Source organism: Pelmatolapia mariae, linkage group LG7 (assembly GCF_036321145.2).
Source record: "Pelmatolapia mariae isolate MD_Pm_ZW linkage group LG7, Pm_UMD_F_2, whole genome shotgun sequence".
NCBI lineage: Eukaryota > Metazoa > Chordata > Actinopteri > Cichliformes > Cichlidae > Pelmatolapia > Pelmatolapia mariae.
Window position 1 is genome coordinate 38518610 of NC_086233.1, and position 13732 is coordinate 38532341.

Sequence of the window (13732 nt, forward strand, 5' to 3'; positions counted from 1 at the left end):
ATAGATTATTGATGGATGATGGTATGCCGTGAAAATGTCTGATGCAATTGAGAAATGATTTTAGAGATTATATCACTGTATCAATGTTATATGTAACATTTGTTCCTCGCGTGATATAATATATCTAAATACATTTAGACAGACAAATCAATGAGCAGAGATAAAAACGTACACAGCTCCAAGGACCGAGTTCATTTACAATGTAATGCATCTATATCTATCAATAGGTGTCGCGCTCTCCACACGAGGCCGAACAGCTTTATGAATACGTTTTGTCCGGTGATATAACCGGCGGCTCGTTGGTCTAGGGGTATGATTCTCGCTTTGGGTGCGAGAGGTCCCGGGTTCAAATCCCGGACGAGCCCTGTTTTCTTTTTATTTGTACATTTCCTTGTTTCTTCAGAAAGGCAGTGACTGGAAGCAATTACTGCATTTTTCTTTTCTAACATCTACATGTTAGAGCAAGTTATACATTTGTTTACATGATTTTTTTTTTTAAAGCATTGTGACCGTATGTGATTTAATGGTTGCCTTGTTATAGCTGAACTCCTCAGCAGCTCAGAGAGACACAGTGTTCTGGTTCCTCTGACTGTATCTACTTCCAAAGAGCTTTAAAGGATATGCAGAGGTAAAAAAAAAAAGCCCGCATGGGTTTTGCATTTGTTGTACTGTATATAGTTTCTGTGTGCTTCTGTTTTGTATTTTCCATTAACCAAACCGTAGATGGTTTCCCCTCCCTGATTCTGGTTCTGCCACATGGCCTTCCTGTTGTACAGAAGATCTTTCTTCCCACCTTCTGCATCTGAATGTTGGGATGCTCTTCAAAATTGAAGGGTCTTCACCTTATATAAAGCAACTGCTAATGTTGTAAATTATATAAATAAAATTGAACTGAAGTGAACTGAATAACCTCAGACAACACTTTCCTTAAAATAAAACCTTTATTATATAAAAATGCTTTTGATACAAAAAATGTCACATGGGTAAATTACGCAAAGCATTCTTAGCAGAGACAACAAGTACAGGGTTTTACTGACACAGTGGTTTGAGGTAGGGCCTATAGCCCTCAACATAAATGTGTTGTGCTGCTAAAAAAAGCGCCCAACTTCAGCTACCTAAGCTGGAAATCTATTTTAGCTGTAATGTCACCTGACTGGAGATAATTTAATCAGGCAACAGGAACAAAGCTTACTCCAAGACCATGCAATTCCTGACCTTTACAAAGTGCTGCCAAACTGCACTTCCCTCTAACTCATCTAACACAGGTGAACTTCTTCCAGGCACAAAGGGGCAACAAAGGACACTTTCACCTTGATGACTGCTAAAAGAAGCACTTTTCTGACCCACTATCTGTCTTTGAACTTAAAAATGGTTATTCTCGTGCCAATCTATAGTCTTTACGGTAACAGTGCCAAATATTCCTATAGGGAGTGAATAAAGTTGTGCCCTCTGGATCAGCATGAAATATTGTTGGAGAAAATTCTTTCTTTGAAGCAGGACACAACCAAATTAAAACAGGTCATTCGTAAGTTTAAAAGTGTTCATTCCTTTAGGAGCATGATCACCAGCTGTTACTACGACATCAATTTCTTGTATGTAACGAGCAAAGATTAATGGGTCAACAAAGTCTCGAGATTTCATCCTCAGTGGACTACTAATAGACAACTTCTTCAAAATCTCTCCAGTAGTTATTATCTTACAAAATGTGGCAAAGCTCAGAGGCCAGAAAGTTTGTCTAATCTGAGGCAACTGCTAACTTTGGTTTAATTTAATCCAATTTAATTACATTTTATTTATACAGTTCCATATTAAAGCAACAGTTGCCTCGAGGTGCTCGGGATTAATCAGGATGCTTCAAACTGTGTGTGTTAGACTCACAGCATCTAAACCACCCTTCAAGCTCAGGTTATGCAGTGATGAGTTCATTGTACGAAAACACACAAAAGACTTTGTGGAGAGATCAGGGAAGAGTCATCTGAAGCATGGAGGTTTTCAACCTTTTAACCTCCTTCCAAAAATAACTCCTTCAAACCAAACATTTCAACTGACACAGAGACATACATAATGATCTACATACAAAGTACAAAGAACAAACATGGCTATAAGAATAATTTGCTATTAACTGTAAAGTAGCTTCACGATCTACCGTCAGTATAAGAGTGGCAATTTTGGCCTTTCTGTGTAATGATAGTAACTGATATCGTATGTACACAATAGCAGCAAACATATTTTTGGTAAACAGGATGATGAGAATACAGAAAAAGTGATGGAAGAGGTTCTTAGTTACACCAAAAAGCATTAATTTCTCATAACTCAATCACTGACTTCATTACACATATTTACAATAGCTTTACATGTTGGCATTTGTCTGATGTATTGCAGGCAGGCGGTGACTTTACTCAATGAAGAGACTGTTAGCAGTCGCTTTGTTGACTGGAGAAAGCTCTACTTCTTCACAAGGCACAGGGTTCAGCTATGGAGGATTCAAAGTTTGAAATGGAGGAACACAATGTGGGAAAAGAAGCAGACTTGACCTCTGTGATCATCCCCTCTGTCACTTTTTAGTGTACATATTATAAATCAGTCATCAGATTTTTCCAATTCACCTAGCAAGCCTTCACATACCTGTATGCTCCTGTATATTCATTCATCCTTCATTCACACACTCATTCCACTGTCCTTTGTTTTCTGTCAAGCTGTGGATCACCCACTATGAATAAAGTATGAAAAACATTTCCATTATTTGTTGTTTGTTTTTTTGTTTTGTTCATGTGATTTTTAACACTACAGTATATACAGTCCTGCTGACACAGATGCTGTGAGGAAGGACAAGACAATTCTGTGAAGATTGGGGGAGATGAGGTGGTGGTCTTTTGGATGCACTGGATCTGTGGTTTTCACACTCAATTGGTGAGGTCACTGCATGCTGAAGAGGAAGCAGCATGAGAAATCAGGATCCTTTTTGGACTGATGGAAACCCAAAACTGGCCCAGCACAGGAAGGTTTCTTCATTCCATGGAATGAAACTTAAAGAGGGAATGCCCTGAGGCATGGCAGGGACAGCCTTGAACCTTCAACCTGTTCCATGCGAGTGAATGTTCAAGCAGGGCATTTGGAAGATTAGACAATGGCCACCCTGAGAACTCCTGGATGACTGGAATGATAAAAGGACCAATAAGGCACTTGAGCCTAATCAGCTGATATGAAGTTCTCGTAGCTAGCTGACTTCATCCCTTTCTTTCTCACAGGGGTCCCAGGCTGTTGAGGGTCATGAAGAGTCAGTGCAGGGAGAGGGAGGAGGGGGACATAGGTGGAAGTAGGAACGCTCTGTAGAAGGGGATGGAGGGCAGCTTTCCTCAGCTGACATATACTGGGATCGGGGCGTGGGGGGTGGAGGGTATGGGTCAGAGTCTGAGTTGAGGTCCATGTAGTACTTGTGTTTGGTGTGGCTGCCATGGCCAGAGCCCTTCCAGCGACCCACTGACAGCCCCAGCCCAGCCGGCGGGTGGTGGGGAGTGTAGTCGCTGTCGCAGACATCGGTACTGCAGGGAGTGGTAGGTGGGACGGTGCCACGGACTGGGTTATAGGGTCTGAAGGGGAGATGACACAAACTTAGTTTTCATTGCAGTTTACATACAATTAATCTTTGTTTACATCATAATAACTGAAAAAGATCGCAAATCAACAGCAAGAGATGTGAACGTCTCCTGCTGAGGAGGAAGTCCAAAGCCCAGTAAAATAATTACAGTGTCATAAAGTTTGCAAGTGTCTGGTAAACACACACATGACAGACACTTGAATCTCAGTCATGTTTGTGCTTGGAGATAGGCAATGATAAGACTGTATGACCTATATGATCTGGTGGTAGATGGACTGTTGGAAGAGTAGAAGATCTCTGTGTTGTAGAGAGAGCGGTCAGTGGCTGGAGAGGGAGGAGGGTTCAGGATCTACAAAACAGAACAAAAATCTGTAAGTAAACTGGAAAGTAAACCATAAACAGCGTGTGTGTGTGTGTGTGTGTGTGTGTGTGTGTGTGTGTGTGTACCTGAGGATAGAAGGCTCCCTTTGTAGATGAAGAGCTGCTGGATGAAGCTCCAGTCACATGATTTCTATCATAAAGAGGAGCTCCACTGCTGCTGCTGCCCATCAGACTGACAGAACTCATCATGGACTTCCCACAGGAGATACCTGCACACAATAGTTTACAGGAATTATTAACACCTGTGCTGATAAGTAGCGGTGTAACCATAGCACTGCTGCTGTGTGCTCCAGCTTACCTTGATAGGTACCATGCTGAGAACCGCTGGGGGTGATGAAGTTGAGAGGTACATGGGGTGTCCCGCTGATGTACTCATGAGGAAAAGTCCCACTGGGGCCTTTGTATCGTCGACACACCACACGCTGGCAGACAAAATAAGCTCCCCCGATGATGAAGACGAGCAGGATGATGGCAATAACTGGGCCGATAGTGTTGGGCCCAGTGCTAGGGATGCCACTGGAGGGAGGTGACACATGCTCTGAACATGGACAAGAATACAGAGTGTAAGACAGGAAGTTTACCAGAGAATATACAGCCATGTTTCTGCAGTTTGAATATCTCAGTGTTTTTACCGCAGGCAAGCTCATCTGATCCATCAGGACAGTCGGAGTAATTGTCACACTGTTGTTTCTTTGTGATACATTGATTGTCACCACAGCGGAACTGGTTGGGAGGGCAGATAGCTGGAGTAGAAGAGGAAACGTAGCAAGATGTTTCAATGGCATTTTTTTGTTTCCAAACCAATAAAACCAAAAGCTGTTGCATTTATGTACATTTTATACACAACAGGAAGAAGAATGATGGAAAATTAGATGCCAGTCATTGGAAATTTTCTTTGTTTAGACCGAGCATGGGGGGAACTATTACTGAAAGCAACACAAATATGAGGTAGACAAGATAGCAGAACACATACGTGGAACCTCTGCAAATATTTCTGTTGCAAACAGGCAAATCCAGCCATAGCAGTGGAGAATCAACAAAAGAAGGGTGACGTTTCAAAAAGTAGGTGGGTTGGTTTTGTGACTAAGGAGACCCAGGGAAGATGCTCTTTATATATTCTATGAATGATCAGATCGATGAAAATAAACACACTGAGAGCTCCAAGACAGACACGAACAGTGTCGTTGACTTATTGTTTTTATCTATGCAACTGAATTTTTAAGCAGTTTAAAAAACCGCAGACATCTTTAAGCGGCGCTATGCTGGCGCTACTCATTTGACCAAACACAACAATGCAGGACTACAAGGAGTCACTTTAGTAACTGGCTGTTTTTTTTGGTCAGGGTCTGTGGCTGTAAATACAATAGTCTTCTATTCTCCCTGTAGTTTAATTTAAACACAATCTACATTAAGAGGAGCCAATAATGCTCCAAGCAAGCACTTGGCAAGAGTGGTAAGGAAAAACTCTTAAGAGGAAGAAACCTCCAGCTCAACCAGGCTCACGTAGGGAGAGCCAACTGATGTGAACAGTTGGGAGTGAGGTTAAAGAGAAGACAGCAGAGGGAGGTAAGGTCACAAGATCCAGCCCTAACTATATACTCTATCAAAAAGGACGTTTTTTATAAAACAGTTTTTGAAAAGCAGAAACTTTTTAGAAAGAAGTGCACTATTTGGTCAATACAGTCCTATGGGTTCTTTAACATGATAACTATATACACTGATAGAGCTATAGAGGACGTAGAGAGGATGATTTTTAACCCCACGACAATTCTGGTCCTAATGGGGAAAAAATGACTTAGAAACTTCATATAAAGAGTATTTATACATTTTATAACTGTAAGGTCTTTATCTTACAATAGAAAGTGCTTCGAGGCAACTGCTGTTTTGATTTGGTGCTATAACTCAAAGGTAAACTCAGGCTATTATTTGTTTAGTAGAAATATCAAGCACCCTAAAGAACACTGAGAGTAGTTTATTTAAAACCTAATTTATCAGTCACAAAACTTCCATGCATAATGCTGCAAACATCTGTGCCTGAGTTGAGCGTGTAAACCTACTTTCACAGTCCTGCTCATCAGAGTGATCAGCACAGTCCAATTCACCATTGCAGCGTCTTTGAGCATCAATGCAGCCTCCTTTGTCACATCGGAACTGGTATGCAGTACAGATGGGACAGTTGTCTTCATCACTGCCATCTTCACATTCTGGAAAGCCATCGCAACGCCAGGCCATAGGAATGCAATCAATCTCCCCTGTGGAGCAGGTGAATTGCTCTGTTGAGCAGGTAGGCGGCTCTGAGAAAAAACAGAGAAGACAACATATAAGGAAGAGAATGAAGCAGAGAGACAAGTCCCAATTATCTGTGGAAGGGAGAAGCACTGAACTTTAGATTAGACCCTTGAGACTAAGAGGGACAAAACCCAAACAACAGGAGTGAACATGCATGCAAATGTATATACAGTGTATGTGCAGTGTGTCATTAGACATTTAAACATTCCTATAAATAACCTCTGTCACTGTTAGAGTAATTACAACCAGAATTGCTTCCTCTCTGCTGCCTGTATTAATCTGTTGTGCAACAGTATAACTAAAACACAAAGAGTTCTTGAATTGGAGTTTTAGAAGAAAAAGCCTTGAATGTCCTTGTACTTCTGAAACTCATGCAGGTCGGACATGTCTGCTTCTCTGAATTCTCCACCCAGAAATGAAAAGGCACTTGAGTGCTGTTACTGTGTTGCTCACCTCCACAGTGCAACAGGTCCTGCAGCAACACCAGGTGCATGGGACAGGAGCAGCGAGGTGTTCCATCACCCTTAGCAATGCAGATGTGAGAACAGCCCCCATTGTCACGAGAACATGGGTGGGACGCTGTAGAAAGAAAAACAGCCATTACTACAAAGGCCAAACCATAAAGCCACACTAATATAGCTAATAGTTCTGTGGGAAAGATCTGTACCAAACTCCTGTGGGTCGATCTCTTCCACAGCGTGGATGGAGGTAAGGTATGATATCCGTCCCTGTATGCGTGTGCGCCCATCTCCAGTAAGTTTGTCCACCCTTTCAATCATCTGCTGCTGACGGTCAATCCAGTACAGATGGTCACCCAGCACTGTCAGCCCCATAGGCTGGAGAATGTTTGAGTCCTGTAGGACAATGCGATTTGCTCCTGGGATAGATGCAATGATATAATAAGAACAAGAAAATAGTTTTTCCTGGTGATGATAATTGAGAGTTTGTAAAATCCAACAACCCTACGTTGTTTTTTCCTCACTTCTCTAAATAAAAATATTGATTAACGACAACTCATTGCCACCAAACTAAATGTGTCAGTGTCTCTGGTGGACAACCTCAGGGATGGGAACAGTAAGCTTGGAGTAATAACCACTTATGTGATATATTTGAGCAATCTAAATGAAGCCTATGCATAAGTTCAGTAAGGAACATCTGTAATCATTCATCTGCCTGCTTTCCTGGGTGTTCATCTGCTTTTCTGTTGTAAACACAACTACCGCATTCCCACGCCGTCAATCACAATACTGACAACATTACTCTACTCGCCCGCCTTGTTTGAGCCAATGGCGCATGGTTTAAATCTGTGAGCTCCCTCGTTCTCCCTTTCTGACTTTTCGTGCAGCCCACCGCCTCCCCATCTGCACCTCAGACACCTCAGCCAACGCTCTATCCAAGCCTCAGTCTTCATCTTCACCACCACCAGCGTCTAGACTCCAGGGGGCCCTGTCCTAAATCCGATCATCACTGGGATTTTGTTTTGCCATGATGGGTCATCTGGGTCTAATTGCCAAATACATGAATTTCTCTATCTCAATAAATCATGTTCACTACTTCCAAATGATCTCTCCTTGTTTCATATTTTTTCATATTTCTATTTTATTTTTAATATTTACTGTGAGGCAATATTTGGGTCATATTCTGGCACTGTTCTTTATTTTATCCAAATGTGTATGAAAACATTTCTTTCATATAAATTACTTCTTTTTATGGTGACTCACCTGTCAGGTCACTGCTCTCAATGCGTTTAAGGTCGGCATCAACCCAGAATAGTTTTCCCAGCTTATTGTCGAGTGCCAGAGCTACTGGTCTGATGAGACCAGTGGTGAACAAAGACTCCCTCTCTGTCCCATCCAAACTGGCACCTTCAATCTTAGCTGAGCGCTCCTGCACTGTGGTGAAATACATGTACCTGTAGAAGTGGACACTTGTCAACAGGGTACAACTCTATGTGCTGTTGTAAAATTCTTTATTGGATAATAACTAAGTAACTGAGCAAGTAAGTTTATTAATAAAGCACCTTTGACAGACCTGAAGTCTCAAAGCACTATATAGCAAAATAAATAAAAAATAGGAATAATCACAATAAATTGTAATAAAAAACAGTTAATACTGATATAAAAACAAGGTTAAACAGAATAAAATAGAATAAAAGAAAACTGATCATTTAAAACAGTTAAAATGAATTTATGGAGTGTACAGAGGAAGCTAAATAAAGTTGGAGTTGGAAATTCGTCCAACTTCCAAAGTGCTAAAGACTGAAAGGCTCTATTCCCTCACTCTTCATTGTCATACGAGGAAAAGCCAATTGATTCTGAGCTTGCAACTGAAGACTGCGAGCAGCATTGTGTTGGAAGGAAATGTAAGAGTGGACTTAGTAAAAAGTGGTAGAATTCTGCCCATGGCATTTTGTATAGCCAGGAGGTGAGAAAGAGGTGATTTATCTAAGCTGGTAAACAGAACCGCGGAGTTACAAATGCATGAGCAATTTTCTCCTGTTCAACCAAAAAACTACAGCTCTCAATTTAGAAAATCTCCTTAATTGGAAAAGGCGTATAAAACAAATGTCACATGCAAGTCAAAGCCCAAAGAGGAACCAAATATTATATTACATTACATAACCAAAATTATGACTGGTGGACTTTCCTTGGCTGATTTGTGAATGTAGTTCGGGAAGAACAATAATCATGGTCTCTTGGTCTTTAAAAAACGAGACTGAAAATGCCCCAAATCAGCAATTTGCATGATAAAACTCTGAATTGACTTTACATAACTTTTTCTCAAAATTTGCTTATAAACAGCATGTTTGAAATAGCCTGCCAACAGAAATGGCATGAAAATGAGCATTTTTGAGTAACCATTTTCCTCTGTAACTGATGATTAAATGCAGAGAGGTGTACTGTCTAAGGGAAGCGTATATAATGGAAATGGAAATGGTCCTAGCATGGAAGCCTGTAGGACTCCATAATTAACTTGTGTGTTAAGAGGACTCTCATCTCTCAGGACTTTCATTCATTGTATTGTGAAGCACTTTGTAAATTTTACTTACTTACTTACTCCATTTACATGGTGGAGTCTATTGCATAGATATGATTAAAACCACTGAAGGACCATTGACACCCACAGCATGCTCTAATCGCTGTAATAAATTATTATGGTCAACAGTATTGAACGCTGCCCCGAGGTTTATAGCAGGACAAGCACAGAGATGTACTGTGATGAGCTCTGAAACCTGACAGAAGCTCTTCAAATAAACTCTTTCTCTACAGATGATTAGTTAGCTCCTTTACAACCACTCTTTCAATCATTTATGAGATAAAAACAATATTGGAGATTAGCTTATAATTAGTTAAGATAACTGTCAAGTGATGGCTTTTAAGTAATGGTTTAACCTCTGCCAGCTAGAATCGTCAATCTTTCCAACTGAGCTTAGTAGAGTCACTGTCACAAAAATGAGCATACCCTTTCTCAGCATTGACCACAATGGCCCTTGGCTTGTCTGTGTCATCCTTGATGACCACGCCCACAGTGTGACCATCCATCCTCTTGACGTTGATGGTGTTGGTTGTCTCACAGGTCCAGTAGATGTTCCGACTATAGGGATCCAGGCTCAGGTCATGAAGCTGGTTGTCCACTGGTTGAGCAGTGCTGCTCACTATCATTGACGACTGAAAACAAACACAGTAAGGTCGTAAGGTCAACATTTGACCTGTTCTGACATTCACTTTGAGTCACATGAAGCTTTATAAACTGCTATATAATATATAATGAAAAAATATAATACAAAATAATGAAAATAATATAATAAAAAGGTCTTAATCATGATCCTATTCTAATTTCTAAGTCAATGTTTATTTATCCTTTTTTCCACAAAAACACCCAATGGTGTCAAATGCTGTGAGTATGTGTTTTAAGAGGGTGATGTGGATGTACCATGGCCCCATCATCTCTGGCTCTGCGTATATTCTGTCGCCCATCGAGCCAGTACACCAGTCGTTCCACCGGGTCATAGCTGACAGCTCGAACATTTCTCATTACATGGATAGGAAGGATGATGTCGGGACTCTGCTCTCCTAAAACCATTCTGCTGATACTAGCCTTTTGACTGAAGAGCAGGAAACTTGAAGGAGCTGCAGACAGAGAAACAACAGAGAGGGGTGTGGGATTTACAGGGTGAACAAATGTAGAGAAAGGGTGTGCCTGGTGAAAAGACTCCATGTTCTCTCTGGCAAAAGAAAGCCGAAGTTTTCTCACACTCACACACACACACACACTAGAGGAGCTACACTCATGGGAAACAACTAAAGTATGTTGGCTTTCACAGTCTTTGTGTTGGCTGTTGAGAAAGAAGCGGCTGAGGTTAATCGTTTTACCTTCAGTCATTTCTGTTCCATTTGTCCTAACTGTAGACGCATAGTCGTATAACACCAGCAACTATTTTAATGATCATATTTTTCATTGACACTCTGTTCAAGCCACTAGCCTGCACTCTCTCTTACTTGTGTATATGTGCGATTCCCATCAGCTGTACTTACAGCTACAGTTTCGTCCATCTGGGTTCAAGGTGTAGTGGGAGGCACACCGGCACTGGGCACCAGCAGGAGTGGCCAGGCAGAGGTGGGCACAGTTCCCGTTGTTGTGTGTGCACTCATTAGTGCCATCCTGACGAGAAGAGTGGAAGACCAGGATGTCTAGCATCAGCTCAAGCTGGCCCTGAGGAAACAGTGTGTTAAAGCTCAGCAGTTTCAGATGGAATATGAAGGGACCAACAAAAGGTTATCAATGCCAAAAAACAAATACACTAGTTCAATGCACAACAGTAAAAATGAGATTACATTTCCTTATTAGGAATACAAAAGAATGTTATGGTCTTAAAATGACCCGTGTCCAAGTATATGCAGGTCATTTGGAAAAACAAAACAAAACAACTGAGCACAAATTAGCAATCCAGTTGTTAAACATATGATTGAAACTTGGTATAATGTGGGAAAATATTTAAAAGAAATAGAAAGTATCTAGTGAGAAGATTTTAAAGTACAAACATGGAATAGAACAGAATAGAATATAATAGAACAGCTCTAAACATGAGGTTATTTGAGAAGGCTTGTGGATCTGGATGTGGAAAGTGGACTGGAATAGTTTGATGTAAACTGTGGCTTTGAATAAATGGGTCAGAGTGTTGTTTAGTTTCTTTTCATTCCAGTTGTTTGGTTCTTGTCTGTTTGTGTTGTATTGGTTATATAATAAATTATTATATTAGTGTAAAAAAATGAACACATTGTTTATATAATTAAAGTGGTTTCATACCTGCAGCACCACAGTACGGTTGTATCCGCTGCGTTTGTCTGCACGTTCAATGCTACGCAGGTTAAAATCAGTCCAATAGATAAAATCGCGGTACTGTGTGAGACCAAAGGGATGAGGGAGGTCGTCTACTATGATCTCTCTCTGAAGGCCTGCAGAAGATATGACAACATTTTTACATCTACTCAAGAGTTCCTCAACTTTCCATTATGTCATGCTCCAAACATCAAACAACGTCCACTATCTCTAAAGACTTGTTTACAAATAAGAATACTTTTTTAAACCACCATTCAGCCCAGCAGATAGCTCTGAATGTGAATTTGTTAAGTTTTATACTGGGTGTCTTTTCTGACTCAACCCCAAAGGGGATTTGCATCTCTGGCTAGAATCACTGGAGACCTTGAATTGGGACAACACAGGAAAACTCATAAAAGCCCTAAAATCAATACTTTTTTCTTTTTGCTGTAAGAATTTCTTGTGTAAATTTACCAAGCAGCCTTATCAATTAGACAGGAAAAAACTAACAGACTATAAGACAAATTCTTTAGTTTGCAATGTGCCTAAGGGAATTACATACATATGTATGTATGTATCTGTATATCGGTAAAATTCTCCACTGGCCCTGAAGATGAAGTGAAACCTTCTGTGCATATACAAAAGCATTTTACTCTGTGCAATATTCCACAAAGTCTGCAGCAGCCACTTGAATTCAGTGGCTGCCAACCAAAAACAAATTGTCTAGAAAAAGCTAGTGATTAATCTTTTGCTTTTAAAATTACTAACACATAAACAATTGTAAAGTTGTGTCCAGCAGGCTCTAAAAATACAATTCTGAACATGAGGAGGAAAACAAAGTGATGAGTTGACCCATTCAACAAGTATTGGAAAATATGGTCATTTTCTTAATTCCTGGTCACTCCACAGTCCTGCCACTTTCACCTTCTGTCTTTGCAAGTTTTCTAGTGAAGCACTGCCAAGTGTTTAGGACGAAACCCACACAGGCACAGTGCAAACATGCAAACTACACATAAAAAGGCCTTAGGTAACACTGATATTTAAACAAGGCATTTCTTGGCAACTGTGCTACTTTGCTCGTTTTCCCCTTCTGTTATGGTCTGCCCCACCCTCAACAGTTTCTTTTGTTGTACTCATGTTCCTACTAGATCGTCTATCTAACTTTATGGACTGGTTTTTGGACTTTGCCCTTTGCTTGCCACATTCCTGCTACAGTGTATTTTTGCTGACTATTGAAAGTTTAAGTCCTCTTTCCCGTGAATCATTACCATGGTAAGTTCTTGGTGTGTGTTTTCAAACCTTGCATGTTGGTGCTTTCAATCATGCATGTGTCTAGGTCAGTCCAGTAGAGACGATGGTCTACATAGTCAATGGTCAGTCCATTGGCACGGCCCACTTTATCCACCAAGGTTGTGATGGTGCTGCCATCCATGTAGGCTCTGGCTATGCGTGGCCGACCTCCCCACTCTGTCCAGTACATGTAGCTGCAGACAGAAAGAACTGTTATGCCTTGTGATACACATGACCAAGGTAATCACATCTGAACGTAAAAGGATGTAAAAGGTTTTGGTGGTTCTATTAAAATCTGTTTCTTTTTGTTTTTTGGGTACATTATTTATCTAACTGGCTAATCTAATCCAAACAGGGAACACGCTTCCACTTTAAGAAGACAACTTTGTTTTTCCTGTTATCAATATTTGATCATGGAATGACATCAGCTGGCTCCAGGCAAGTGTGTTGAAAGGTCTGGCCCATGACAGCATGAAGACATCACCAAGTGTGTAGCAACTTGGCATGCTGACACACGTACTTAACAATCAAACAGAAAGACTCACACAGGACCATCAGTATGTTTTGGGGTGATCTGCATACAATGTAATAATGCAACGTTTGTTAATAAACAGGTTTAACAGCACCATCCCTCACAAACTGAAGGTAAATGAGGAGAAGGACGTGGGATGCAAATGTTGTTTTATTTGACTGTCCATTTGTTTGATGACATACATTCGTCTCACACACATATTCATTAATAAAATGTAGAAAATCAAATGACAGACTTTTCTGCAGATTGTATAGATAGATAGATAGATAGGCCACAGGCATCTGGTAAGGCCCCTGTACTATGAGATAGTGGAGGAATTTTTA

General features: G+C 40.7%; 1 protein-coding gene and 1 non-coding gene across 2 annotated transcripts in view; one reads left to right on the top strand and one right to left on the bottom strand.

The window, feature by feature from the left end:
• Positions 1–293: 293 nt before the first annotated feature.
• trnap-ugg (transfer RNA proline (anticodon UGG)) lies at positions 294–365 on the top strand. The gene has a single exon. It is a non-coding gene; the product is annotated as a tRNA-Pro (tRNA).
• A 557-nt stretch (positions 366–922) lies between these two features.
• lrp5 (low density lipoprotein receptor-related protein 5) overlaps positions 923–13732 on the bottom strand; it is a 46940-nt gene continuing 34130 nt past the window's right edge. Inside the window, exons 16-29 of the mRNA XM_063479025.1 lie at positions 12887–13071; positions 11576–11724; positions 10804–10981; positions 10202–10398; positions 9731–9936; positions 7990–8180; positions 6936–7145; positions 6722–6847; positions 6037–6273; positions 4612–4722; positions 4278–4517; positions 4046–4188; positions 3850–3947; positions 923–3590 (exon numbers count right to left, since the gene is read on the bottom strand). Coding sequence (XP_063335095.1) covers positions 3269–3590; positions 3850–3947; positions 4046–4188; positions 4278–4517; positions 4612–4722; positions 6037–6273; positions 6722–6847; positions 6936–7145; positions 7990–8180; positions 9731–9936; positions 10202–10398; positions 10804–10981; positions 11576–11724; positions 12887–13071 — 2593 coding nt within the window. The 3' untranslated portion in view covers positions 923–3268. The remainder of the gene's footprint in view (positions 3591–3849; positions 3948–4045; positions 4189–4277; positions 4518–4611; positions 4723–6036; positions 6274–6721; positions 6848–6935; positions 7146–7989; positions 8181–9730; positions 9937–10201; positions 10399–10803; positions 10982–11575; positions 11725–12886; positions 13072–13732) is intronic.